We start from the raw sequence: 26945 nt of genomic DNA on the forward strand, positions 1-26945 counted from the left end.
CGCCCATCTGTTCCCCCAAATATCCATCAATGACCGTTCCCTTCCCTGCTTCCAGTTTCCCCTTTCTGGTGTATTTCACATTTTTGAAATATTTTTTCATTTCTTATCCTCATACTATCTTTTCTGCCATAGTTCCATCCTTATCTTATTGATAACTGCCCTTCCTTCACATTTTCCAAGTGGAATGGGTATTGTTATTTCTTTTAGCAAAAGCACCTTTTGGTAATTTATCGGCATTTTCATTTCCATTCCAATTTCACAAACTAAAACGACAAAGCTGGACAACGTGGGAGCTGTTTAATATAATGTGATAAAAAAAAATCTGGTTTGTACTTTTTGATGTCACTATGCTCGATATACGAAACCTATAGGCGTCAAAATCCAGTTGATAACACTCAATTTAAACCACTGTTAATTACCAAACAGCTATAAAATAATTGATGATCTAATTTATTTTATTTTTTTAAACAATTTTTAAGAAACTGGTTAGATTAAACATTAAACTCAGTCCCCGATCAGTAACATTTTGTATTAACGGTTTTATTTTAAAATAAATATCTATTTAGGACTTCTTCTTTTTTTTTTTTTACCATGTCATACAGCAAAAGACTGTATTTGTTTAATTTGTTTATGAGAAGGTGGACAGTGGCCAGCTGGACAAAAGAGTACATCTTTTGTTTATGTGCACGACCAGACTCTTTCGCTTTGTAAAGATTAGTCTCTAACGGAAAATACAGGTGCAACAACACAGAGCCCCGGAGAAGGTAAAAATGGCGGCTACGGATCAGGCGAAACCTCACACTCTTGTCCCGTGTGAATGATTTTCATTTATTTTTCATTACACTGTATTTCCCGGTTATTTAAAAGCAAACGTTTTTAAATTTAGCTCTTGTAACAGTTCAAAGTGAAGAAACTACCAAGGCTGGAGATGTGGTTGGGTCCGTTATCGTTAGTGGTATCTGTTGGGAACTCTACTGCAATAGGCTCTCTGATTAGCGTCCTCCCCCACTTCACCCTGCAGGGAAGTGATGTCAGACACATTCAGAGAAGTGCTGAACAGGGTCCTCACAGAGAGCAGACAAGGCAGCCAGACGAAGAGGATCAGAGCAGAATCGTAAAAGTAACCTGCTCAAAATCCGCCTTCATCCGTGGAGAATTAAAGTGTATCGGCACAGAAAACACCAGGAGCAGAAAGTACAACGATTAACCTTTCCAGTGAACCTCATATTGTCACATTATGAAGTTAGGAATACTTTAAAACAAGAGGCGAAAGATTGTGAGTATCGACCTCATCCGGCGACAGCATAGAGAAGAGTCAGTCCTTCGCCTGAATAGCTCGTTTGCGTTGGATGCTTTTGGCTGTGGTGCTTTTAAATAAGGCTGAGCTCTAAACCAGGACGTTTTTGGCTGTTTCCGAGCTAGCGAGCGTGCTTGCTAGCCGACTGAAGCTTGCTTACCATGGAGTTGAGAGTGGGTAACCGATACAGACTGGGGAGGAAAATTGGAAGTGGCTCTTTTGGAGACATCTACCTAGGTAAGTTATTGGCGGACAACATTTTTGTATTGTTTACCGTTGTTAGTCTCGTTATAATATAGACGTCTCTAACAATAAGTCATCTTCTCCGGGTTTCCTATTCGAGCTCACAATCAATCAGCTGTTCTGTGTTTAGTCCCAGTAACGTTAGCTACTAAGCTATCAGTCTGTGTAGCAAAGGAGCTAGCAGTGACATCCGCTGCCATAAAACATTTGATAATAAACGATATCATTCTTCATTGTGTTTGACTTCGAGAGCATTTTCTCTGTTACAAGATTCAATTATTGTCCAAATTAATCGTCCTAACGATAAGAATTGACACTGACGGCTCTTGTGTAACTAAATGTCCACTGCCTATAGATAGCTAATGTATAGGTTTCCAGTCTTTGCTCCCCTGGAAGCAGCAGCAGTGATAGTCTCGAACAAAATAGCAGATCAGGCCACAGGCTTTCATTTAAGCTTTTTTGGTAACCGATATCCAGCGTTTATTTACTTAAGCTGAACATCCTTCTTTAAACACAACAGACCGGTTTAATTTCCTCCTCTTGTTCATAAATGCACTAAAAAGACTACCTTAGTGTTCTTGAGAAGTGAGGAGGATATGGTCCTTTATATCCTAAAGATACTTTTGAAGACATCTTTATTTATTAAAATGATAACCTAGTTATTCAATCTGTGAGGATGGTATATTTGGGACTACATTTGATCAAAGGAGGCTCTATGGCCTGCTGAGACAGGCGAGGGTAACTTTGAGTATAGTACTGGTTGTTTGGTTTAAGGTACACGTTCATATAGTTTTTCATCTACACTTTTGGACTACTGGTGGATCAGTCCTTACTATAATGAACTGGATGTCCTTCCTCTGGCATAGGTGAACAGTAGATGTTGAATATTATTTACTGCACAGGCTGTGTGGGCTAATACTGGCTGCTAGCAATGATATAATTTATTGTGTGATGGGGGAAGTCGATAGTGGCAGAGGGAAGTGTATCTTCTTTGAGCTCTCCAACTGAGCTATGAATATAAATATGCAAAAAACATTCTCTAACAGGGCTTCATCAGCTGCTGTAATGTGTTCTCTTGTGGCCATGTTGGAGGTTTTTGGCATCAGCAGTGGAGAACAGCTGATCACATTTTTGAGCTTAAAACCTAGTCATCTAAACAAATGTAGAGGTTATTCATTTGAGTTTTTCTCTGGTGGTGGACTGACTATTCTGTGACTGACGGCGCTCTAATCAACCAGGAGAGAAAATGGTCAGCTCTGACTGCTGGGACTTGGTAACAATTGAGTATATGTTACACAGTATTAAGTGCAATGTTTCCGCTTACTCAGGAAACAGTGAGATAGGTACATATGATTGGTTAAATGTTTCATCATCAGTTTAATTTAATCACTAAGCATTTTGAATTTGCTGTCTAAGTTGGAATTGTGGTTTTCCTGTGATTCTATGACATGAAAGTCAACACGATTAGTCCATTTGTAATAAATACAGTCTCTGTTAAATTTTTAGGCTAATTTGTAACATTTTTTTCTTTTTCTTTTTCTTTTTTTTTGAGTAAATGATAAAATGCTAAACAGCACAACATGTAGAGTTACACCAGTAGCATTTATTGTCCCTTCTTGAATTAGTGTTGGGTTTTTCCAACCCATGTAGTGTGTTAAGGTCTCAGTCTAGAGCAGTTAAGCTGCAGCTGACTTAATAGTTTATTCATATTTAAATTTTACTTGAAAGGATAAAGTATGTGTTTGATTATTGGTTAACAAGCCTAGTTTCCTGTAGGGACAAACCTGTGTACATAGTTTATATAGCGTTTTACCCAGACTTGTTGGTTTTTGACATTTTTCTTTGTGGAAAAAACGAATAAGATTTGGTGTCTGACGGCTGTTACGGTACATGATTTAATCATGTTGCCCTCTGCAGTATAGCAGATGACTTTTTAATCTGTGAAATCAGAAATTATGCAGGGTGGACTGCAGGTTTAACAACGTGCTTAGATTCAGATTCATAAATGCATTTATTTTTAAAACGCAACGTTTTAAACAGAGCAAAGTGGAAGTTAATGCATCAACTGTATCCAGTTTGCTTTCCACGTGATGCGTTGTTTCGACTGATAGTGAGCTCTGCCAGCTGCTTGCATAATCACTTTGTGGTTTTGTCTCTCCCTCCCTTCCTCTTTTCTCCTCCAATTGGCTGGTGGATAATGTGATGTAACATTGTTAATCAGCCAGAACAGAGAGTCACGCATTGTGCAGAGGTGTTTTTCCAAGTCTTACAGCACAAATTTGCACTTTAAGTGAATAATAGAATTGAACAAGTCAAACACATTTGGAGAAGTAAAATCTCCAGGAAGTAAACAAATTCTTAAAAGTCTTGAGAAAATGAAACTTTGACAGTTTAGGCAACTGGATTTCACAGTCATTCCCACATTAAGGCTCCCACACAGTGTGTGAAAACAGCGCGTTAATAATGCTGACAATGTGTGAGCAGCTTGGCTGAGCAGTGGATTGTGCGAGAGATCGGTTGTTGTTAGCAGGATTGAGGTCAGCTCTTGGAGTGAAGCCTTGTACTCTGTGTGCTGTGACTGGACGCAAATGTGGATTGTCAAATATTCTGGTACAAGTGGTAGAATAGCTTTTCCACTTTTGAGAGGCTGTCACGACAAAATGCCAGTTATGCGAAGAGCACACAAGCGCTTAGTCAAGGTCTGAGTCATCTTGTATTTCCAAAGATCTTCCATTTGAATCTCTTGCTGTGTTATCTGTTGGGTGATGTGCATGTTGAAACACGGTTCAAAAATCCGGATGTGGTCTTTATCATTGTCCAAACTCCTTGAACTGTAAAGGTTTTCCCCTCATCACAGCACCAGACGTCAATACTTGTTTGGTATCGCCTGAAAAGGAGCATTCAAGTACTGCCAATATCTAAAGTTTAAACTTGGGAGATGGACAGAAATGTTGGTCTTTCATTGGAGTTCTGTGGCCAATTACAGATTCTAACTTAGGCAAAGTTCTTTTATGTCTTTCTGTTGTACAATTATTTTAATCAACAATTTAGAAATACGACTTATTGACTTTCTGTAGAGTTATTTAAAGTGAATGTATTTATACTTACTTTCAGCAAAATATTTTTATGATTTGAATTTACTAGAGTAGTCTACAAATTTAAGGTTTTAAAATAATGCTGTTGTTTTGGGGCCTTGGTGTAGGTCTAAATTTGCCAAAAATAAACAATTTTATACGTTTCCTCTCTGACAGCAGCGTGGAGCCTGAGCTTTTGTTTCACAATGACTGCTTGTAAATAAACTTGACTTATTAGTGGCATTTTTAATATAAGAATCCACCTTACAAATGCAAAGTAAATGCAAAGTACCTTCATAGCTAGCTCTGCCTGTTCGTATTAAACGCTATCGTGGTAACTTGAATGACCTGAATACCCTTCAGATCTGGAAGAGTTGCTGCTTCAGTACATACACTGCATATAAGTATTGGTTCTGTGACATCCCTATTCTGTATCATTGTACTCTGTATTTATGACTAATATTTTATAATTTTAGGGCGATTACCACACCCCTTCACCCAGAGGCACTGAACACTCTCATACGTAATCAGTGCAAAGTTGAAATGAAAAAACTTGAGTGAGTTTGTGGGAAAATGTCACAAAATTACCCATATTGATATGCTGTGATGATGCGTTGTATTGACGTAAATTTAACCATTGATGTATTTCTTTTACACCGCATTATTGATCACTATCAGTAAGAATAAAACCTGTTTTTCAAAGTGTTCAGAGCTCCAAACTCTACCTCAGCCTGTTACTTAGCTACCTGAGACTTGTCTAACATTTTCCCAGCTTTTAATTTTTGAAAAGCTTCCAGTAGAGTATACCAAAAGGGATGGTTCTGCTTACACAAGGAAAAATAACAGTGAGGTTGCTATAAGGCTGCCATAATAACAAAGAACCTAAGATCTGCTCAGAACTAATGCTGGCGGTGAGTCAGTCTTCAAACTGATGACGCGTTCCGTTGCTTCCCATCTGCCGTGTTATGGTGTCAACAGTAGCTATAATGACGCTGTCTCATCCAGCCCAGAAACTTTGGTATTGAGCAATCTTGAGTCTTTTTTTTTTTTTTCTTAACTGAGCGTAGAATATGTTAATGCAGCCTAAATTAAGCCTTAGTTCAATGGAGTCCTCGCACTGAAGACTTGAACCACTGCAGTCTTGGTCATCTTCTGTGTGAAATGCCAGCTTAGACCTGCTTCAGCATTATTGGGGATTGCTGGTCTGACTGGTTTTACTTGGATCGTGTTGCCTGTGCTGTCAGTTTCTCTGATTTACTCTCTACCTGTTTGCCTCGATCATGGTAGTCTGTAATATATTTCTATATTTCTATTATGCTTATGGCAAAAAACAACTTTGATTCTATAAAGTGTGTTAATGCTGAGTTTTGTTTTTATTCCTATATAGTCATTACAGCACAGTTTTGTGCGCTGGTCTCTATGCAAATCTCGTCAAATATTTGCATATTTAGAGTCTCAGTAGCCTGCCTGTGTTTGTTTGTGAGCCAGTGTGGAGAGACATGTCAGAACACGTTTCACAAGCAGGACTGCACTTGATAGAAACACACACCATGTACATACACACTGTGTTTTTGTTTTGTTTTTTTGTTTGGGGGGGGGGGGGGGGTGTTCCACTGACAAACACATCTATGCCCCCAGCCTCGCATTTAAAACCATGTGGTTGAGAGAAGGGGGTTGTTGGTGGGTGGAGGTGGGGGACTACATTCTCTAGGAAATGTGTCCAGGCAAATCACATTCCTATGATGCAAGAGAGCAGACACCACAGTCAAACACACGCTAGTTCTCCCCATAAAGAGGCTTTGAAGCCTTTTCGTTGTGACTGCGGATTGATTTATCAATCGATTGGCTGAGCACATACTGGATTAAACACTTATTTCGAGTTAAGTGTCTTTGTGTTGTACTGAAAGCTTTAATAGGGTAGAAACGCTAAGGGTGTGTTTTTAAAAACTAAACATATTTTGCATAACTATGCAACTGGATTTCTATAAAATTATATCAATCCACCAATGAATAATAGATTACTGCATGTTCAGGAACTACTTTGGCATTTCAAATAGGAGAACATTAATTCTGCAGGGAAATCCATAAAGAAATGTTTATTTAGATTGTTGTGGGTTCTCTGTGCCAGATAGATCTCATGTATTCTGCCTGGGATCCACATATTTGCATGCATATACATGTTGTATATTTGTATATTACATTACATGCAATTGACCCTGTGCACGAGAACATGCTAACTTCCTGGTTTGAAGGATCCAAAACTCGAAAACGGAAAGATTGCGTTAAGTTACAAAGAGCAGAAGGTGGGAACACTCACCACTGTTGTGTCATAAAAAATCTAATGATCAATTTTGACGTTTAAAGAGTTTAGATCGATCAGTTGTTTACATCACTCAACACAAGCAGAACTGCATCACTGCAGCAGAAGACACATCGTCCACATTCAGAAGCACATCTCTGTATAGTGACTGGTCTCATGATTTAAACAGGCAAATGTTCAGCATTCAAACTACAGGTGAAGAATAGTCAAACCAGATGTTTCCCCCGTTATGTCGAGATCAGCTAGTCAAGTACACACCTACACAGCATGTTAATAAACTGTGAAAAAAGCCACACAAAAAATTAATGACTGCTGGTAACGGTTTCTATACATTAGTATTTACGAAGAGTATGTTGTGACTTACCTTAAAATTTACAGCGGTCCCTCGCTAATAACGCGGTTCACCTTTCACCTCGCTGTTTCGCAGAATTTTTTTTTTTTAGTGCAAGCTTGCATGCTTATTTTTTACGTCACATTGTGTCCTGTGTCCTGATCGATGCAGACGATCTCCTCCGTGACTTCTCTCCTGTACAGTACAGAATCGCTGCATCGATCGCTAGCAGTGTGACTCTGAAGTGCAGTACTGTATGTCCACGAAACGTTTTGCACCGTCAAAAAATAAAATTGGCTACTTGATTTCACCTATCGCTGGTTATTTTTAGAACGTAACACCCGCTGTAAACGAGGGACAGCTGAGAAATATAACATTTGAATCCCTTTTCTCTTTTGCTCTGAGGCGCGGGGAGAAAATATCGACAAGTCGATGAACATCATTTACAGATATATTGAGTAAATGCCCAAGACATCTATAGAAATGTAAATCGCCGCTTGATTCATTCATTTGCTTAACTTGTTTTTGACCGTAAACTGGGCGCGAATAGGACACCGGAAACAAAGCTCCCCACAGGAGTTTTTGCACCGGAAGTAGCATATGCTAATGTGCACACAGTCAATTAAATCACATACAGCAAGTTACAGCATTTCAGTCCACAGTGGGATATGTACCTGAAAAGTGTATGATGTTAATGCATTATCACAATGCATTATTGTTTACTGTGAACAGAAGTCAGTATCTGTTACACTAAAATACTGATACAATGGATTGTGTGTACATGAGAAACAGTTCTGAGAACTTACATTTAAAAAGAATCGGCCATGAAAAAATGGGAGGAGCCAAATGCAGGTGGCAGTTTTAATGGAGCAGGGAGAATATGCTGTTATCTGAAAGAAATCATAATAAGATTTTCTCTGCTTGGTGAGAAAAAGTGACATTGATTCTGCTTCTAGTTTTATAGGATATATAAGAAAATGTATGCTAAGAGAGAAAAATATTTCTGAGTGCAGATGACCAAGTGATTTGGATAAACTTTAAAGTAACTGTCTCGAATGATTTGACAGTGGGTTTGGATTGCTAGCTTGGAGTAGATCAAAGTCAAATTTAACTGCGTAGATGAGGAGCAGCAGGTGCATCATGCATACTCATGCAGCTTTAAAAAACCCAAAATAAATATGAAGTCCTCTTCACCCTGTTAGTGTTGTTCTTGTATTAAAAACTTTGATTAAACAGTTATGGTGCAAGTTGGAAGCCCCACCCATGATTGCTACTCGTTCCAGCCGAATGACATCATTTAGAGTTGTCTGATACACCATTGGTTGGCCTACATGATTGAACAGTTCCTTGTGTGAGATCCTGTATGCGTGAGAGTGTGTAATGGCATTACATAACCTGGTGTCCAGTTGCTGTTTTCATGTGGAGGGAACTGGCTTCTATGGCTGTGATTGGGAAGAAATGAGTTTGTCAGTTTGAGAGCCATTTCCCAAAATGCTTGATTGTGTGAAACCGTATCTAAATGTAAGGATAGTTGTGAGGAATAAGAGCGTAGATGTATGAAAGAAGAGCACGGTACAAGTACATCCAGTACACAAAATTGGCTGGTGTATCTTACACTTGGCTGGCTTTGCTGTGTTAATAACCACTGATATTTCCTTGTGTACCCAAGCAGGGCTTCCTAACTTCATCCACCAGCCAAGTGCTGGTTTATGTTTTTTCTGTGACATGTTGATAAAGCAAACCTTTAAATGACAACGCAGCACATTAACTGCTGCTTTTAAAGTAGTGAATCACATTGATCTAATGGACTGTTACTTGTTTTCTTGATTTTCAGAGGCTTATGGCACAGCTGATGATGCAATATTGGTTTATCTGCTGATGCTGTAACTTGGTTTCTAAATTACTTGTCTGCTAGAACAGTCCAACTTTCTATATATATATCTATATATATATATAGATATATATAAAGAAAAATCAATTGCTCCTATTTTTATGCAAATGATATGCAGTATTTGCGTATCATCAGATCAGTATGTGTCATTTAAAACTCACACTGAAAGGCATTATTTAAGACTAAATCTTGTTTCTCTGTCCAAGTGAGGAAACTTGATCTCTAAAGGTTTTGTTTTTTTAACCTTTATTGGATTATGGCGATCTGCTCTTTGTAAATGCACCAGGCCTGGGCGCCGGTTTGAGCAGGCCCTTCCCCTTTCTCTCTCTCCCTCCACTTTCCTGTCATTTCTTCACTGTCAGTAAAGCTGAAAATTGCAGCAGGCCAGACCTAAGGAAGTTGGATTCTGTCTGTCATTGTGCTTTTCATGTTATTGCTAGCTGTCCTGTCCTACATCATTCTGTGTGCTGCTTCAATGTTGCAATCTCTGTTTATCTAAAGATTTCCCCATCAGTTGTTTTTTAGCTATAAATTGTCACTAGTTCCTCTTTATCTGCATGTGTAAAAACCACAGACGGTACACCATACAGGGTTTTAAGGTTGCTGTTGTAATAATCGGTTATTTTGTACGATTCACGTGTTTGTATCCACTTGTCTGTACTGAATATCATTTGTATTTGTTTCTTGCTATATAATGTGTTGTATTGTTGTAACTCCTACTGCCCCATTGCCCAGGTCCATATTGGAAAAGCGACATAAATGAAGGACAATAAGATTATAATAAAAACGACATTTTTTATCTTCATCATTAAATTGTATAACCATGACAGAGTTGTGTTGGACTTTGACATGACAATAATACTCCCTTGATTGTGTTAACCCCTGACGCAGTGCCCATTGTTCATATTGTTGATTAGATACTGTTGGGTTTTATTAATTAAATATAGGTTCTGACTGAATGTGTAATGCATCTTCATGCAGCTAACCCCTCTGCTGTTTTGCCCAGGTACTGATATCTCTGTTGGAGAGGAGGTCGCCATCAAATTGGAATGTGTCAAGACCAAACACCCACAGCTCCACATAGAGAGCAAAATCTACAAGATGATGCAGGGTGGAGGTACTGTACACTATGACACTCACTTTACACACATGCATCCATGCAGCTTTTATAAGTTCCTCATCATTTTAAAGTACTTGGATGGAGGCTGGTTTACACTTTTGTCATTATAAACCACAAAGAAAATGCTCCGTACTGGCTGTCTGGTAGACATTGGTAAAGGATGTTTGTTCATTCATTTTTTTCTGTTATTAAAGTGACCCTCCTGAACTGAACACCACCCAATAGCTGGGTGCTTAAAGCACACACCAAATGATTTTTCCCTTCCTTTTTCCTCCATTCCCTCTATTAATCACTTCTGACACCAGTTTTTTGTAAGCATAACATTAGCATTGTAATTGTCCATGAACTGTTTGGGCTATCTGACATTATGGAGTACAGTTACCGAGTGCTCCAGCGATACTCTGAGTCATTTGTTTACCATTGGCTGTCACATCATCAGCTGCTAGTATCTCCTCCTGTACCTTGTTGTCAAATCACTTGTTGGATCGTCAGTTTTTCCTGTAATTTTTGCGCACAGGTCATACAGTTTCAACTCATCTGTCATAGCTGTTGTTTCACCACTTTGACTTTAAACAAGAAGTAGAGATTAGGATAAGATAATTGATCCCACAACGGGGACATTTTTGCATTACCTCAGCTCAGGAACAGATATCAGAAGGAAAATACAAATAAAAAATAAGTAATATAATACACTATATACAACAGTAGCATACACAGTATGTGATTATGGATATGGTTGTGGAAATATGCAAGACATAAACTATATAGCTTAACATAACTATTCTACCACTACTATTCCTATGTATAGACATGTACACGCACACACATGTGCACACTAACGTTGAGTTTAAATCACATAAAAGATAAATACACGAGTGTTGAGCCATGCAAGAGAAAGAGTTATTTACTTCAGTAAAGCTGAAAAGCTCTTTACAGTTCAAGCTTCATAAATCGAGGACTGATGTGGAGACTGTTGGAAAAACACAAGTAACACCTTTTTTCTATCGTATTAGGTAACAGGTTACAACTACATTTTCATGGAAGCGGGCCATCCTCAAAATGCACCACTGATACTAAAAAATATTCAAATTTGCACAGTATCGTGGCACGATAAAAACATAAAGCTGTACTTATCTCCTGTTGGTGTTGAAGAAACCAAAAGAAAAATGATTTGCATATAGTTTGTATTTAGGAGAAATTTCTGTTTGGGGAAAAATATTTACTGTTTAATGTCGATAGACACCGTGAATGGTTCCTGTTGATTTTTTCTTTTTTTAAGTTTAAACCAAAGTGATCATTCAGTCTAGCTAACTGGCTGATAGTCCGACTACTAGCATAGCTTAAAGAACCCCTTGTGCCACTGCAAAGGTACCAAGAGCAAAGGAAAAGAACATCTGACTCTGAAACATGCTCACACACTTCCAACGTGAAAGAAGCAAGAAAGGACTTGCTGCTTTGAGTCAGTAAGCATGGGTAAAGTTTAATTGTTCTGCCAGCTCAGTAGTGTCTGCAACATCATACCTGGGGTAGACTTGTTTGCATGTTTGTATTTCTGTACCTCATACTGTATATTACTACACTATTACTGTGTGGCATGAAATGTACATTTTGAAATGTATTTTTCTTTTGTGACTTATTGATTCATGTCGTCTATACTACTGGCGTCTGCCTTTAAAACAGTAAACTTTAGAAGTCAGCAGTTTGTCTGTATGCACAGCTATGTCCCCACATGCATTTGTATTTTAGTTCCAGCATAGTTAGATTTATTAGGGCACAGTAGCCGACTCAGACGGTGAGATGTATTTGTGTTTGTATGTATATAAATAGCTTATGCTGTGTGTGTGTTGCTGAGCACCAGCATTTTGTTGCCGCTTGCCTGTAGAAGGAAATGCCAGATGGTCTATTTGCCTTGGCAGGGTCACCGGCTCCTACGAAACCAGCTGGCCTCTGTGTATGAGGGCAGGAGTCGAGCCATTTTTATTATTTGGAGTTGTATAAGTTTGTTTCAGGAAGTTGTTTTTTTTTCTTTCTAAATAATGCATGCAGAGTAAATGTGTTATGCATTTCCTGTTTACATATACACAGTGTGACTTGCTTACTTGGAAAAACCCCTTCATGACAGAAATCAGAAAAGTGTGTATGTGCGCTGCACTAATTGTGTTTGCTCAAAAACCTCAAAACACACAAGCTTGTCTGTAATACGATCCACAGAAAAGGGAAATGACATTGCACACGTTCATAGTGTGAAGACCTGACATCATTGCTAAACACTGCCATCAGCAGTGACGGTTGATCAGACTCACATACGTCTGTAGACTTCTGCAGATTTAACCCTGAAACGTGTTCACCAGTGCACATGTTTAAAGCACCAAAAATAAAAACGGAGTAGAAATACTGTTATGCATACACACAAGGAGGGAAATCTACTTTGTTCAGGAGAAAGTTTGTAATTTTAATCCCTTAACACAAAAATGGGATTGAAATTACAAACTTTCTAAGTGAATGCCAATTAATCAAAAATGGTTTACCCATGGTCCCCCTCTGCAAACAACCCAACATCAAACCACATGCTTGCATCACAGATTGACACATTATGGCAGGCAGTTTTTGAAACCAAAAACGACAATTTTAGTTTGAGTTTACCAAAGGTTTGTTATTCTGGTTTTTTCTGATCACTGCCCCATATAGCATATTGACAAACATGTAATTATGAGCATAATGTGTTAATATGTGTGCAACCATGAGACTTGCTGTTTGGTTGCTTTAACAGAAGACGTGATTGTGGAGGAGTCACAGCTGTCAGTACTAAACACGCTTGACCTTTGGCTTCCTTATACAGGCCTGTAAAGTCCTATATTTGACTTTTAGGATTCTGATTTGAGGACTTGCACATTCCAGCCTTAATAGTGGCTGCAGTTTCATCAAGTTATTACAGTTTAGTGTCAGCTTGTGGTTCTCACTGAAGTGCCAACATGAACAAAATGGCACCAAACCAAACTATAAATGTGACCCTTGTGTTCCCTACATTTCTTGCAGTGGGTATTCCAACGATAAAATGGTGTGGCGCTGAGGGTGACTACAATGTGATGGTGATGGAGCTGCTGGGTCCCAGTCTGGAAGACTTGTTCAACTTTTGCTCTCGCAAGTTCAGCCTCAAGACAGTCCTGCTGCTGGCTGACCAGATGGTGAGTTCCCAAAAGGAAAAAGAAAAGGAATAAAATGAGGAATGCTGGTCCTACACTTGATGTTAAAGATGCATCACAAATTGTATGTACAGTAGTGCAGGACGGTTTAATCTCTTCACTGATTTCAAATATCTACTTTGGTTAAGCTCCTGGAATGACCCCTTGTGTTCATTTTTAACCACCGTTTTTCCTTCCAGATCAGCCGAATTGAGTACATCCACTCCAAGAACTTCATCCACAGAGACGTAAAGCCAGACAACTTCCTGATGGGCCTGGGCAAGAAGGGAAATCTCGTCTACATCATCGACTTTGGCCTGGCCAAGAAATATCGTGACGCACGCACGCACCAACACATCCCCTACCGCGAGAACAAGAACCTGACAGGCACCGCCCGCTACGCCTCCATTAACACACATCTGGGCATTGGTAAGACCGACCTCCACAAACTGATGATTAATAACTCTGATTCGTCCAGATCCCGACTGACCTGGCCCTCTCTCTGCATTTACAGAGCAGTCCAGGCGGGATGACTTGGAGTCACTGGGATACGTCCTTATGTACTTCAACCTGGGGTCTCTGCCTTGGCAAGGCCTTAAAGCTGCCACTAAGAGGCAGAAGTATGAACGCATCAGCGAGAAAAAAATGTCGACACCCATTGAGGTCCTCTGCAAAGGCTACCCGTGTAGGTTCTAGTGCTCTTATGTACCTATGAATAAAGGCACCACATCAGTGTTAGCCAACACTAATGTTTTAAACACCTCTTTGTCCCCAAAGCCGAGTTTGCCACCTACCTGAACTTCTGCCGGTCTCTGCGGTTCGACGATAAGCCCGACTACTCATACTTGCGCCAGCTCTTCAGGAACCTCTTCCACAGGCAGGGATTCTCCTACGACTACGTCTTTGACTGGAACATGCTGAAATTTGTAAGTTATAGCTTCACATCTAAGAAGACTTTCTTTGTGCTTTTCACTACTGTCTTACTTTAATTATATAAGTGCTTTCGTTAGAAGGTTGTGCCAAAAACAAACAGTGTTTCTTAGGAATTTCATTGGCAAGCAGAATATGAGTCAAACTTGAGAAGAACTGGGTGATGTGTACTTTCTGTTTACAACTGGAACATCAGCATTCTCAGTGACATAAACGCAGCTATAAACATGTTGTGTAACATAATGTTAAGTTGACCTTCCACTGTTAAATGGCCTTGTGTATTCTGCCTAGATGCATTTTCATGCAGCATGTTTGTTATTTTGTTAATTTTTTTTAAGTGTGCAGCTGTCTTAAAGGTTAATAACCTCAGCTGTCTTGTGTGTCAGGGTGCCAATAGGGCCGTGGAGGATGCAGAGCGGGAGCGTCGGGAACGGGATGAGAGAATGAGGCACAGCAGGAACCCCGGGGCCAGAGGTATGGCCTCGGCCTCAGGAAGAGCCAGAGCCCCTCAGGAAGTTGCAGCCCCCTCCCCGCTCAACCCTGCCTCACACACAGGTGAGCAAAAAATATGTTTTGTTTTTCCTTCTCTTTAAACAGTTGCTGAAATATTTAGCCTACCCTTGTACCTTTTCTTTGTCTTTCAGGTATGGAGAAGGAGAGGAAGGTGAGCATGCGCCTTCATCGGGGAGCCCCTGTCAACATTTCCTCGTCAGACCTGACAGGACGCCAGGAAACATCCCGCATGTCCTCACAGGTAACACGAACTGCGTTACAAATATCATGTTGAAAATCCACAGCAGACAGCTGTTTGCAGCCACATTTCTTTAGGCTGTGGCATATCTCAAGTGACTGAGTAGCAGGGTACACGCTGTGCAGGTTGGCAGACCATAAAACATTGTCGTTAGAAACAATCGGTTTACTGGGAGGACTTTATGATTGCGTGTCAGTTAATAAGAAGAACTTGAATCATTTGTGCTCAGTTGCCCAACAAATCCTGAAAACAGGAAGCGTCTAGCATAAGAGAACATAGTGTTTGTGCAGACACCACATGCATACATGTTCTCCTTTTCCCTCTGTTCAAACTGAACAGTATCTGTACTGATTCATTTCCACTGACACAGTCCTTCCCAGTTTGTAAAATAAGCGTAAAAGCACTCATGGAGCAAAGGAGGTCATTGTTTAAAGGCTTCATTAAGTCCTTTGTTCTCTTCTTTGCGTGGACCTCCGCGCCCCCCAGAGGGCAAAGTGGAGAACTGCTGAACAAATGAAAAGAATCGGTCTCCTCCAGTCACTTTGACGTTTTTGTTTCTTTTTTCTTAATCGAGTGTTTAAAAAGTGAAACATTTCTGTGTATTATCCCACACACAGACACGGGATAAGACATTGCATGTCAGTTTCATACTAGTTACATTTATCCATGAATAAAATGAACCATAATTAACTTGTTTCTATAGCTTTATGGAGCATTCGTTTAATGTTGTGGCAGTATGATGAAGAGAAAATTCAAATATAGAACACAAAGTCTGTGAAAAATAGGAAAGTTACATGAAACTTTTGTTTATTCAGAACAAAAACAAAGAAGTGTTTCCAAGGACAACCAATGGAGGCCGGTGATTTGTCCTTAGGTAGGCATCCAGCTCATTTATGCTTCTGGCTGGCTCCTGATTGGTCAGTTTGTACCTGCTGCACTGGCTTCTTCAGCATATATACAAGAGTATATTCACAGGGAAACACAGCCAAAGTAGTACATAAACTTCAGTGTGAATTATACTTAAGTGGGAAAGCTGCATCGCAACTTATGAAGTAACTTCTCTTTTGGCTCTCAGCGAAGGCGGTCGCACTTTTCTCCTCTCCTGCCCTTATCTTCCCTGCTTAGCCTCTTGTGTCCTTGTCTAGTCTCGTGTTTTTTGAATTACTTTTCCCTGGAACACTCTCTCACAGTCTGTTCTCTAAAACCTAAAAGAGGAATTATGGATTTGATCAACTGGTCTCTGAATGCAATTGACACCCCTTCTCAACGAGAAGTCTGGGCTCGGGTGAGCCTGAGTGCTGAAGATATCTACCTATTCGGAACCATGATAACATGGTTCTTGCTGATCCGAGCTGGCTTGGCCCTGACTTATCGAAGAATTAAGGAAGCGGAACCGGCTGTTCAAACCCCCACAAGGCTGCCCGCTGGGATTGAAACGATGGGAGAGGCGTGAGTTTCTCAAAATGGGCTCATTGAGTGCAGCACGGATAAGATCTTGGAGAACACACGGCTGCCGTGAATACTCAGAACAAGACCTCTGAGTGGAAAAAACTGGATTACATCTGGAGGGGCTAGCTCGAACAACACCTTTGAGCGCAAATTGGATCAAATCTTGGGGAAGTGCACTGCGATCGTGAGTTCTCAGAATCTGCTCTTTGGGCAAAAAGAATGACAACATCACGGAACGTAAGTTTGGATAACATCATAGAAAGCTCGCGGCTCTCCAACGGGAGATTGTGAGACCAGTGTTGGACTGTTAGAACAGCTTTGAAATTCATATGAGCTGTTCGCACTAAAGTAAAAACCACCATCACTTCATGCGGAGACCCCATCGGCGCCAGCTGCGGTCTCAAGGCTGGAGCCGAACAAAAACACCCTGATAACGACTGTGTTTAGACTGTTCTTCCCATTCCATGCAAGGTCACCTGGGTTGGCTGGAAGACTGTTTACTTAGTCTGGCAGGGCGAAGGACACTGTCTCAGCTGAACTATGGACACACACACACACACATACACTGATATGCACACACTGATCCCCCCTCCCTTTCCAAACGCCTTCGATGCTTGTCCCCTCCCGGGGAAGATGGCGGTCGACTGGACCAGCGCAGACATGCTGCAGGACCGGATGTGCTGTCTACACCGGCTCTCTCTCACCCTTTACCCGCCCCTGTTGCTTGTCTTGTGTTTCTATGGTGTATTGATAGTCATGTGCTTTTTGTGCTGAGGTGTCTTTTCTGTTATCAAACTGTTCTCCCACTAGGAGCTCAGTCTGAGTGGAGTTTTTTTTTCTCCTCCTCTTACCTCATGTTATGTATTTTTGTTGTTTTTTTCCTATCAGCCTACCTTTCTGACATGTCTCCCCAATGTGATGTTTGTGTAAAGTTGGTCAGAAGGTTCCTTTGTAAGTGCGCATGCGCCATTAGCGTGCTGCCTGCTGTAACCCTAATTTCCTTCGGGATTAATAAAGTATTCTGATTCTGATTCTGAACCAGAATCTGATGCGCACCTCCTGGGAAATGTAATCACACGTCAGGTCGACGTAGCCTGCAGCAACCTGAACAGTGAAGGTTGTGGTGTAGGGGGAAGTGGCGTTTCCAGCTACATTGCAAATTGGGATGTAGATTTCCCGCTGAAGTCTAAAATCAAGCCCAAATGCTATCTTTACTTGAGCAGTGTCTCCTCTACACAGAATGTAAGAATGAGTGGGGAAGAGAAACGGTGCAAACACAATTTAGATTCAGCTCTGCACACAGAAGCTTCATCAGTGCTTGTCTATTTTGCAGTGACGATCATATTCATTTCCAAGGGTGCAAATATGCAAGCATGGTCTGCATGGGTGGATGTAGCCAACAGGCTGTCACCTGTTTGCTTCGGGGCTGCAAAGTTCAGGACTGTACTGTTGTGTTGTGGCTGCAGCCATCTTGTTTTATTTGTTTTTGGAGTCAGGTTTGTCTGTGGGTGAGAGTGGTTATCAGCTAATACAGCCAAGCTTGTTTAGCAGGCTGGGCTGAAACTGGACTTTTTGCCGTCTTTATTTTTTTTAGCCTCTGAGGTTGCTCCTTGCCTACATCAAACTATGATGGGGCATTTAATATTAACTGAATCTTATTAGTATTAACATATTGGATATTTGGTAAAATAAATGAAATAAAATGGGCTATTTCAGTGTTCATTCTAGCCCAAGGTTTTGAGCAGAACTCTAGTATGCAGTGTTTGCGCTAAGCTAGGCTGCTGGCTGTAGCATCATAGTAACCATGCAGTAACTGTAACTTCCAGTGATGTGCTCCCTGCTCAAACTGTGACGTTATTTTTCTTTCAGGCTCTGTCCCGGGTCACACCAAGCGGCCTCCAGTCTGCAGCCCCTCGGTGAAACCCTCTCATCCAGCTGTGCACCATGGAGGCCTCAACATGTACCACCTGCAGCCACACACACACACACACACACACACGCACACTTTACACACACACTTTACACACAACACACTTACACATATGAACAGGACTTTGCAGATTACACGGAGGACTTACCAACGATTGCACAAGTATCTGGCTACTCCCCTGTTCACTCGACAGAAGAGGTGCACAGCCAGAAATGAGTGTGAGTGTGTGTATGTGACAGAGAGATGGGCAGGTGGAGTACGGTTTGGTTGCCTTAACAACAATTTGGGCAAAGTAGCAGCCGCAGCATCTCTTCTTCTCCGTGGGAAGATTTGGAACCCCCCCTCCTCCTCCTGCCTCCCCCTTGCTGTTGATGAAGCCATGGATTCACTTCTCTGTGGCATCATCTTCCTATTTTTTTTTTTTTCTCCCCCAACTTTTTGTTTTTACTTATTTTTAATCATTAAGAGAAATTGTACTGCACCAGCTGGCCAGACTTCACAAGAGAGAATGACATGTCTGTTAGCTGTCAAAATTAGCCTGTGGGATTTATTAAAACTACCAGAGACACGTGATCCATCGTGGCAGTGTTGTAGAGCAGTGCCTCAACTCTATTTTTGTGTCCTGAATGACTGTTTAAATCCCACAAGTGGGCATACTTTTCTTTTATTTTGTATTTTAGGTGTTTGAGGTTTAGCTCTACATTAACAGGGGATTTAATGTTCTCTTTGCAATGATCCCAATGGTATGAGTAGATGTTTTGGGGTTTTTGTTTTTGTCTGCGTCCACCTCAGGTGCGTTGCAACCAGGACATTGTAGTAAATCCAAAAAAACCATACAGCACATATAGTGTGTCTTCAGGTTTGTGGCTGCGGTGGGAAAAGCTGTGAATGAAACGATGATCTAGTCTGGAGGCTGGTGTGTCCGCACCGAACGGATGAGAAATTGTTTTTAAACTCAGTGCATAGTGATGTGGTTTTTGTGTGTTTGTGTGGTTCTGTCTTAGGGTTATCTTAGGGTTGTACAAGCTTCAAATGGTTGTGGGATAAACATGTTGAGGGTATTTCTTTCTTTTTTGTCTCCTTTGCCTCCTCAACCTCACTCTAGACCATCTGTCCATCTACTTCCAAAGATTTTGTTTTGTTTTTCACGCGTACTCTGACAGCTTTCTTCGTAAACCTTAATAAACACTCATGGATGATTTCAACCTCCATGCAGCCTCCTTGTCTCCACGTGTCTCTAGTAGAAGCCACAAAAACGAATCTCTCAAACGTTTTAACGCAGCAGAACTGCAAGACAGAAACTTAAAGGATTAATTACATTGGAGGAAAGGCTCCAAGGCAGTTTAATGACTTGGATTTTACTGATACCCAGTTTGTTACATCGCAAAGTATTTTACATCATGGTTGCACAGTGCAGCGCAAGCCGCTTGGGTAAGGTGTCTTTGATTTGCCTTAAATGGGGGTTTCACAGTTTTTTAACAAATCGATGTTTAAGTCTGAGGGTGGAACTGTGAAAACACGCTTTGACCCTCAAACCTGATTTCCTGATTGCACCTGCAGCCCTCATCTAGTAGAGATCACACATTAGCTGCTGTTTAACCTGCCGACTCTCCAGTCCGTGCGTGTGGTGTTGGATTGCAGCTAATATTCCAGTGTGTTCCCCGCCAGTGTGTGCTGCCTCCAGAATGCACTCGGTCACCTAAACACAGCGGGCGTCTCTGAGCCGACTGTGCTGCCGTGTCTTACGTGTGAGAAAAACAGCTGTACGTTTAAACCATCTTCAAGTCTGATTTTGCAAATGCCGCAACTTTCTGTGAGCTAAAGACTAAATTACTGAGGTTACCTTTTAAAAAGGTAGATTCTGGTAATGTACTTTCCTCAAGCTGGGATCCATTCTGCCGATAGCAAGTTAAAGATAAAATGAAAAAATGCCACAACTCTTCAGATGTCATGGCCTCAGTTTGTACCTCCTGGTAGTATTTGATCCTGCATTTGTTTGTTTTTTCTTCACAGTTTAGAATTGTACTGTGCAGCCTATGTTGCAATGACTTTTAAAAGTAATTGGCATAGAAGGAGCTTGATATAAAGAAAATAAAGATCATTAGTTTCAGTCTGGTGCTGACCCACATCAGAGGGTCTGGCAAATAATGTGAAAGTTTGTGTAGAAAATGGACAGGATTGGTTTAAACAGAATGATTTTGGAGACAAATGAAGCAAGTATTAATTAAAAAAGGTGGGCGGGGCGGGTTGGACGAGTCCCAGTGGTACTAAAAGCCACGCACGGCTCCTCTCTGTGGCTCAATCTGAATCGTGCACATTTTAAAGTAGAAAACTGTCGATGTGGTACACTGATTGCAATGTAACGTAGGCCGATTTTCTGTAGTTAAAGGGGAAAAGGGGTTGTCGTGGTATTTTGTACTCGTCGTTGTGTATAGGATGCGCCTACTTTGTCTACCAGGTCCACATGAGCCCCTGGTTTTGGATGATGACGACAGTGTATGGAGGGAATGGGAATGCCTCACTCCATTAGAATTCCCGCTAAGGCAGTTTTTGTTTCATACACTTCACCTGTGGGCTTGAAAATCAAAAAAAGTGATGCATTAACTTGTTCGTTTCACTGATGGCTATAATAAATGCAAGTCCAATTTACATGGGATAGATTTTGCAGTCTGCCTCACGCAGTTCTCCTTTTGTCAGTTTTGCTTTGAACTGTGCGTTGTGGAGATGGTTGCTCATGTCCCAAAATGCATCTTTCTGTGGATCATGGGAAATCGTTTCTTTTCACTCCCACCTCAAAACTTTTGCTCCTCATTTGTAATACCACTGTATTTGTGTATTTTAAAATTGTTTAAATAAATTAAGTACTTGTATGTGTGTGTGGTGTTTTATTTTATTTTATTTTTATTATTTTTTTATATTGTGTCAGTGTGAGACCCTTAGGCACAGTCATGCTGAGGTCCTCGTTTATCAATTTAAACCAGCTGTGTTGGATCAAGGACGCGTCTGAAACCTGCAGGACCCCGGCCCTCGAGGCCTGGAGTTCCCCGTGGAGGCTGTGCATCTTGAATAAAGGAACTGACAAAAAAGGATTTGTTAAGAATAACAGCAGTGTTTGAAAAACGTATGACAATATCCATCATTCCAGTCGAAGAGAGGATGATTGTTACCTCAAAAAGAAGCAAAAATCAGATGTAAGTCATAAGCGAGGCATAACTACCTGAATAGACATAATGTACGTGTAACATTAATGCCCAGATATTTGAGCCCAGCACATGTAAGGTTAAAGGACAGAGCTGATGTATTTATGTGGAAACCACTTTCTTTAGTAGTTTAGAAAAGACAAGATGTAGGATCAGTCACACAGACTATTGTCATAAGTAGGCAAGAAGTGGACCCAATGGCAAGGCTGTCAGGGAGATTACCTAAACGAGAACTATTTAAGGAATGCAGAAAAAAATGTGGTTTAGGAGGTAGAGCAGGGCATCTACTAACTGGAAGGTTGGTGGTTCGAGTCCTGGCTGTTCCAGTCTGCGTGCCAAATGTCCTTGGGCAAAATACTAACCCCCAAAATGCTTTTTGAGTCACACACACAGTATGAATGTGTGTGTGAATGTTAGATAGAAAGCACTACATATGAATCAGTCCATTTATAATTGATGAATAAAAATTAATTACAAAAAACTGAAATCCAAAAGTAAAAAAAAAAATAACAGCAACAAGGAACACAAATAAGATAAACACACGAAGAGAAGAGAAGAGAAGACTGCACAAAGATACACCAAGAGCTATTTAGGGAACTAATCATTGACAGGAAATAAAGCTGAATTCTCTGAGACACATAACTTCAAAGACTACTTCAGCAACTAGTAGCTGGACCAGCTACTAGTTGCTGCATTTCTCACATTCCGAGTTTTTTTTCCTGTTTCTTAAGAACCTGATTTCAGTTCATCTGCTGTGGATGTTCTTTAGGTCTGACACTTTTTTTGTCCTCCTTTTGTTCAGTTTCTTTACACTTTTAAGGGAACAATCTTAAAGCTAATCTTGAAGCAACTGTGCTTTTATAAATGGGCGTCTTCTTTTTCTTATTTTGCAGTGCTTCCTCACTCGGTCCTTGCATCCTCCTTCACTAAATCTGTGAATCTTCTCTGTGTGTTCCTTGTACGCTTGTATACTGAATGACAAAGTCCGTTTGTCTCTTTTCCTCACGGCTAGCTGCTCTATACCTTATATCCTTTGTCCAGTACATCTACTATCCCTCCTCTGCATATGTCCATAGATTCATTTCTAATCTTGTCCATCCTAGTCACTCCCAATGAAAATGCTACCTTCATCTTCACTTCCTGTCACTTTCGTTAGTGACACGATTTCCAAGCAGTGCACCTGGAAATACTTCACAGCGCTTCCATACTTTTTCATGATACAGCCTGATTCCAAAATGGATTAAAGTGAGATTTTCTACACGCAATACCGCATTATGACAAAGAGGGAAAATGTTTGGTTAAGATTCTTGCAAATTGATTAAAAATGTTAAAAACAAAACAAAAATATAATATGTACATAAGTATTCACAGATTTAGCTCAAAAGTTTTTGAAGCACTTTGGCAGCAATTACAGTCACATCTTTTTGAGTATGATGTGACAAGCTTGGCACGCAATCTCTCCCATTCTTCTGTGCAAACGCTCTCACGCTCCATCAGCTTGGATGGGGAGCGTCCAGTCTGGGCTCTGGCTGGTCCTGAAGACATGCCCTTGTTCTCTTGGCTGTGTGCTTAGGGCCATTGTCCTGTTAGAAGATAAAGGCCAGAGCGTTCATCGGACCAGAGAATTTTGTGGTGTGCAGCGCAGTGAGGTGTGCTCAGGCCTCAACATAGAAGAAATCAAACAGCCACTCCACGAACTCGTGGCACAACATAGAAGTGCGATCTGCATCTAAAGGACAAAGGTCATTTTTTGGAGAATGGCTGTGATCACATTTCAGACGATGAGACAGATGGTTTGAAAGAGGAGTAAAGGAGGCCATTGATGCCTTCTGTAAATGACCACTAGACACCCCAGAAGCACCAACCCCCACTCACACCACACCCCAGGTGAGCTCAATAGGTTATGTGATGTGGTGGGTCATGGTCTCACAGTGGTTTTACCCTTAATCCCCAGTGATGGCAATGACCCATGCCTTTTTCCCCACTTTGGCTCTTAAGAACTAACTGTGGAAACTGTTGACCAAGTGTGAAATAAATAAATGAAATGAAATGAAATGATGACTGACATGTTCAGTGGTGGGTTAACGACCCCCAAAACGATGTCCAAGGGGACAACCAAACCAGAGCATTCTCCACTATTTGTTTTTTTGGGGGGAAGTCTCCTGGATGCCTCTTCAAATGTCTGCACAAACTAACAGAAGTCCAGTTGCCTCTTTATTCATACTCTCTAGAATTTAGGCTACTAGTTTAACATTTTACACATAGGATTGCCATTTCATAAATATTCTGGTCAAAAGAATTTACAACAATGATATTATGATGATGGCCACAAAAAGCTCCATCATACTGAGTTGAGTCCATTTGTTCCATTATTTCTACATTTCAGTTGCTCAGGTTGTATTTAATTTACGTTTATCGTAAAATAGCAAAGTTGTAACACCGCAAATGCTGGTAAAACATTATTTTACTGGTGAAAACAATGTCAGGATTGTATGTTTGTATTTTCACTGCATCAGTGTTATTAGTGAAACCAGTGGGCGGTGCTGTCAGACAGTTTCCATGCCACTGCACAACCATGACAGTTATACAACACACCACGTAGCTGCTCCCTGTAGATTGTGCAGAGGTTAAGGCATCCAAGACAAGCATGGCTGTGGTGGTGAAAACCCCTAAAGCAGATGCAAAGCTAGGTGGAAAAAACAGAGGTGGTTTTTGGAGCATGGTGTTATATATTAAGCAAACGGCTGGGCGTTCTTTTAGAACATGTGCTCATTATCAGTCAGGGCAAATGGAGTGAAGTCCTAAGGGAACTAGAGGATGAAGAGTCTGAACACGCACACATGCTCCCTGTCTAGGGTTAAAGTGGGACAGGGGGATCGTTGACGTCAGCAACCCACAGTCTCCAGCCCACAGCAACAGCGCTGCAGTTTATTTATTCCCCTGTTATTAACACTCTGTCACCTAAGGCATGGGAGCAGAATCACAGCAAACCCACTCGCCTTCAGGTGCACAATCATTTCCTTTGTGTTTTTGCTATTTAGTCCTGCACATAGTCACAGATAAGACTTGAATGATGAATTATGACAGTCAATCCTGATGTCAGCTTTCTAAAGGCCTTTCCCGGCTCCGCAAACAGGTCATGTGGCCGACAGGGACTAACTGACAGGAAGGTCATCAGAAAAACAAAATGATGGTGATGTGTGAATGCAAGATTTCTTTGGTCAGTGTGGGGCTGAGGTGGCGACCAAGTAATCACCACAGCCTATCGTAATAAAGGAAGGCACCTGTCAATCAAGTAATCAGCTCCAAAGCACGAATCTCATAAATTCTTAAAGCTCCAGTCAGTCAGTATTTTTATACTGACAGTAATCAATTGGTTATGTGAGGGAGCTCTAGCATTGCAGTTGTCTTCAGTGTTGCACAGTGAGCAGCCTGTTTAGTTTTGCAGGCTGACACTTTAATGTTTTGGTTCATGCCATAGAGCAAATATAAAAGAAGGCTGGAGTATGTCCTTAAAAGTGAAGACATTGAGGAAATACAATGCCGTGAAGCTGCATTATTTCAAATGGCCAGCAGGGCCCATGTGAAATAATGCCCTTTGTGGCCATTAGAAGAACTAGCTTTTGTCTCCCCTCTTCTGTGACCCGTACAAACAATTTCTTGATGAATTCCTGGGCTCAGTCTTTAGCCTTGAGTCTTATTAAATACAACATGATAATTACGCTCCACATTAGAGCTATAAGTATGTATGTAAGGGTGCAACTTTACTGCCCCAGAAAACCTTCTGCAGTTTATTAATATCATTTTTATGTTTAAGGTGAGTAAAACAAAACAAACACTTTGAAGAACTCTTTGTTTCCCCATCAGACCCCTAAACATCTGACATAGCCCTGGCCTACAACTGAGTACATTTTTGCATCTTATATTTCTACTGTGTTTCTCATATGGTGTTTTTTTAATAACTCTTTTTAAACGATCTATTCTATTTGGCCACTTTATTTCTTTTTGTTTGTTTGTTTGTTTGTTTGTTTGTTTGGTATCTATTGCAGACTGCAAAGGAAGAATTTAATTGTACAGGGAAACATGTTATAATAAAAATTTGAAACTTGAAAAATCTTCACTTACATTATTAAACTAATATTATAGATTTTTTTTATAAAGGGGACTTCCAGTGTTTTTGTATCTAATAGGGACAGTTTTCACAGTTTTAGCTGATGAAAGTGAGTGAGAAAGTTAAAAGCAGCAGACCTCAGTCATCAGTGTTCAGTGATCCAGTTTTGGAGAAGATGCATGAAAAGATTGTTGCATTTGACCCCAGCAGATGGGTTGGACACAGATTCCTTATATTTGCCATTTTAGTGTTGGACAGTGCTGAGCTGGAGCATCAGTGACATCAAGATGCAATAATGGAACACAGGAAAACTTCAGTTTATGCATTTGTTGATCCCATAACCAAAGACTGTGGACAAACCCCAGTCTCCTGCTCAACAGTGTAGCAGTAAACTTGAGCTTAAGAGTTTTCTTTCTTTCTTTTTAGCACCGTTCCAACATGCTTTGGCCTCTCCTTATCTTTGACATCACCCTCAGGGCAACCTTCATTTTGCTTGCTCTCTTCACTTCCATCATCTTCCATTACATGTTCTTGCTGACTATCTGCTACACAGACAGAGCCACTACCAGACTGAAGAATACAGGAGCCTCTTATTAGCTTCTTAACCTGCTTAGAGTCTAATATTGTTTTCAGCCTTTCTGGTGGTAAGGCACATCAGAGGTCAAACCACATCACTAATTATAAATAATGTAATTCTATTTATTTCCATGAAAGTTTAAATGTTTCTCCAAACCTTGTTATGTTTAACAAATTATTCATCTAAAATTACAGTACCTTGGTTGAGGAAGCTTAACGTTAGAATGTAAAATGCATTAGATTAAATTAGGTTTATTATATGTGCAATGAACATTTTCTATTAGCGTTCCTCTCATGTCCCCCATGCCCTCTTCCCTCTCTTCATCATCCATATGCAGACTCGAGTGAAGTAACTCTGCTTACCTCCTCCAGATGTTGGCATAACTATGTCAGATTTTCATCTACAATCATCAGCAGTATGTAACCCTGCTCCTGCTTTCCCTCGCTGGGTTCTTGATATACATTACGTGGCAGTCTTACTGAGTTTGTTTGTTTCCTGCTTGCTAAGCTGCAACATACTTATCTTGGTGTCCTCCCTCA

General features: G+C 40.6%; 1 protein-coding gene across 2 annotated transcripts; it reads left to right on the forward strand.

Moving 5' to 3' along the window:
• Positions 1 to 1018: 1018 nt before the first annotated feature.
• Positions 1019 to 21388, forward strand: csnk1da (casein kinase 1, delta a). Of its 2 annotated transcripts, none has more exons than XM_026165956.1 (9): positions 1019 to 1534; positions 10163 to 10273; positions 13313 to 13461; positions 13659 to 13887; positions 13973 to 14143; positions 14236 to 14384; positions 14775 to 14943; positions 15033 to 15142; positions 15955 to 16254. In XM_026165956.1, exons 1-9 carry the CDS (start codon positions 1459 to 1461, stop codon positions 16000 to 16002), a joined length of 1212 nt encoding a protein of 403 aa, XP_026021741.1. In that variant the 5' UTR covers positions 1019 to 1458; the 3' UTR covers positions 16003 to 16254. The 2 variants fall into 2 exon arrangements, with proteins under 2 accessions (XP_026021741.1, XP_026021740.1); XM_026165955.1 differs by lacking the exon at positions 15955 to 16254 and adding an exon at positions 18458 to 21388 and having other exon boundaries at positions 1020 to 1534.
• Positions 21389 to 26945: the final 5557 nt, after the last annotated feature.

The sequence above is a fragment of the Astatotilapia calliptera genome, chromosome 4, assembly GCF_900246225.1.
Source record: "Astatotilapia calliptera chromosome 4, fAstCal1.2, whole genome shotgun sequence".
Classification (NCBI taxonomy): domain Eukaryota; kingdom Metazoa; phylum Chordata; class Actinopteri; order Cichliformes; family Cichlidae; genus Astatotilapia; species Astatotilapia calliptera.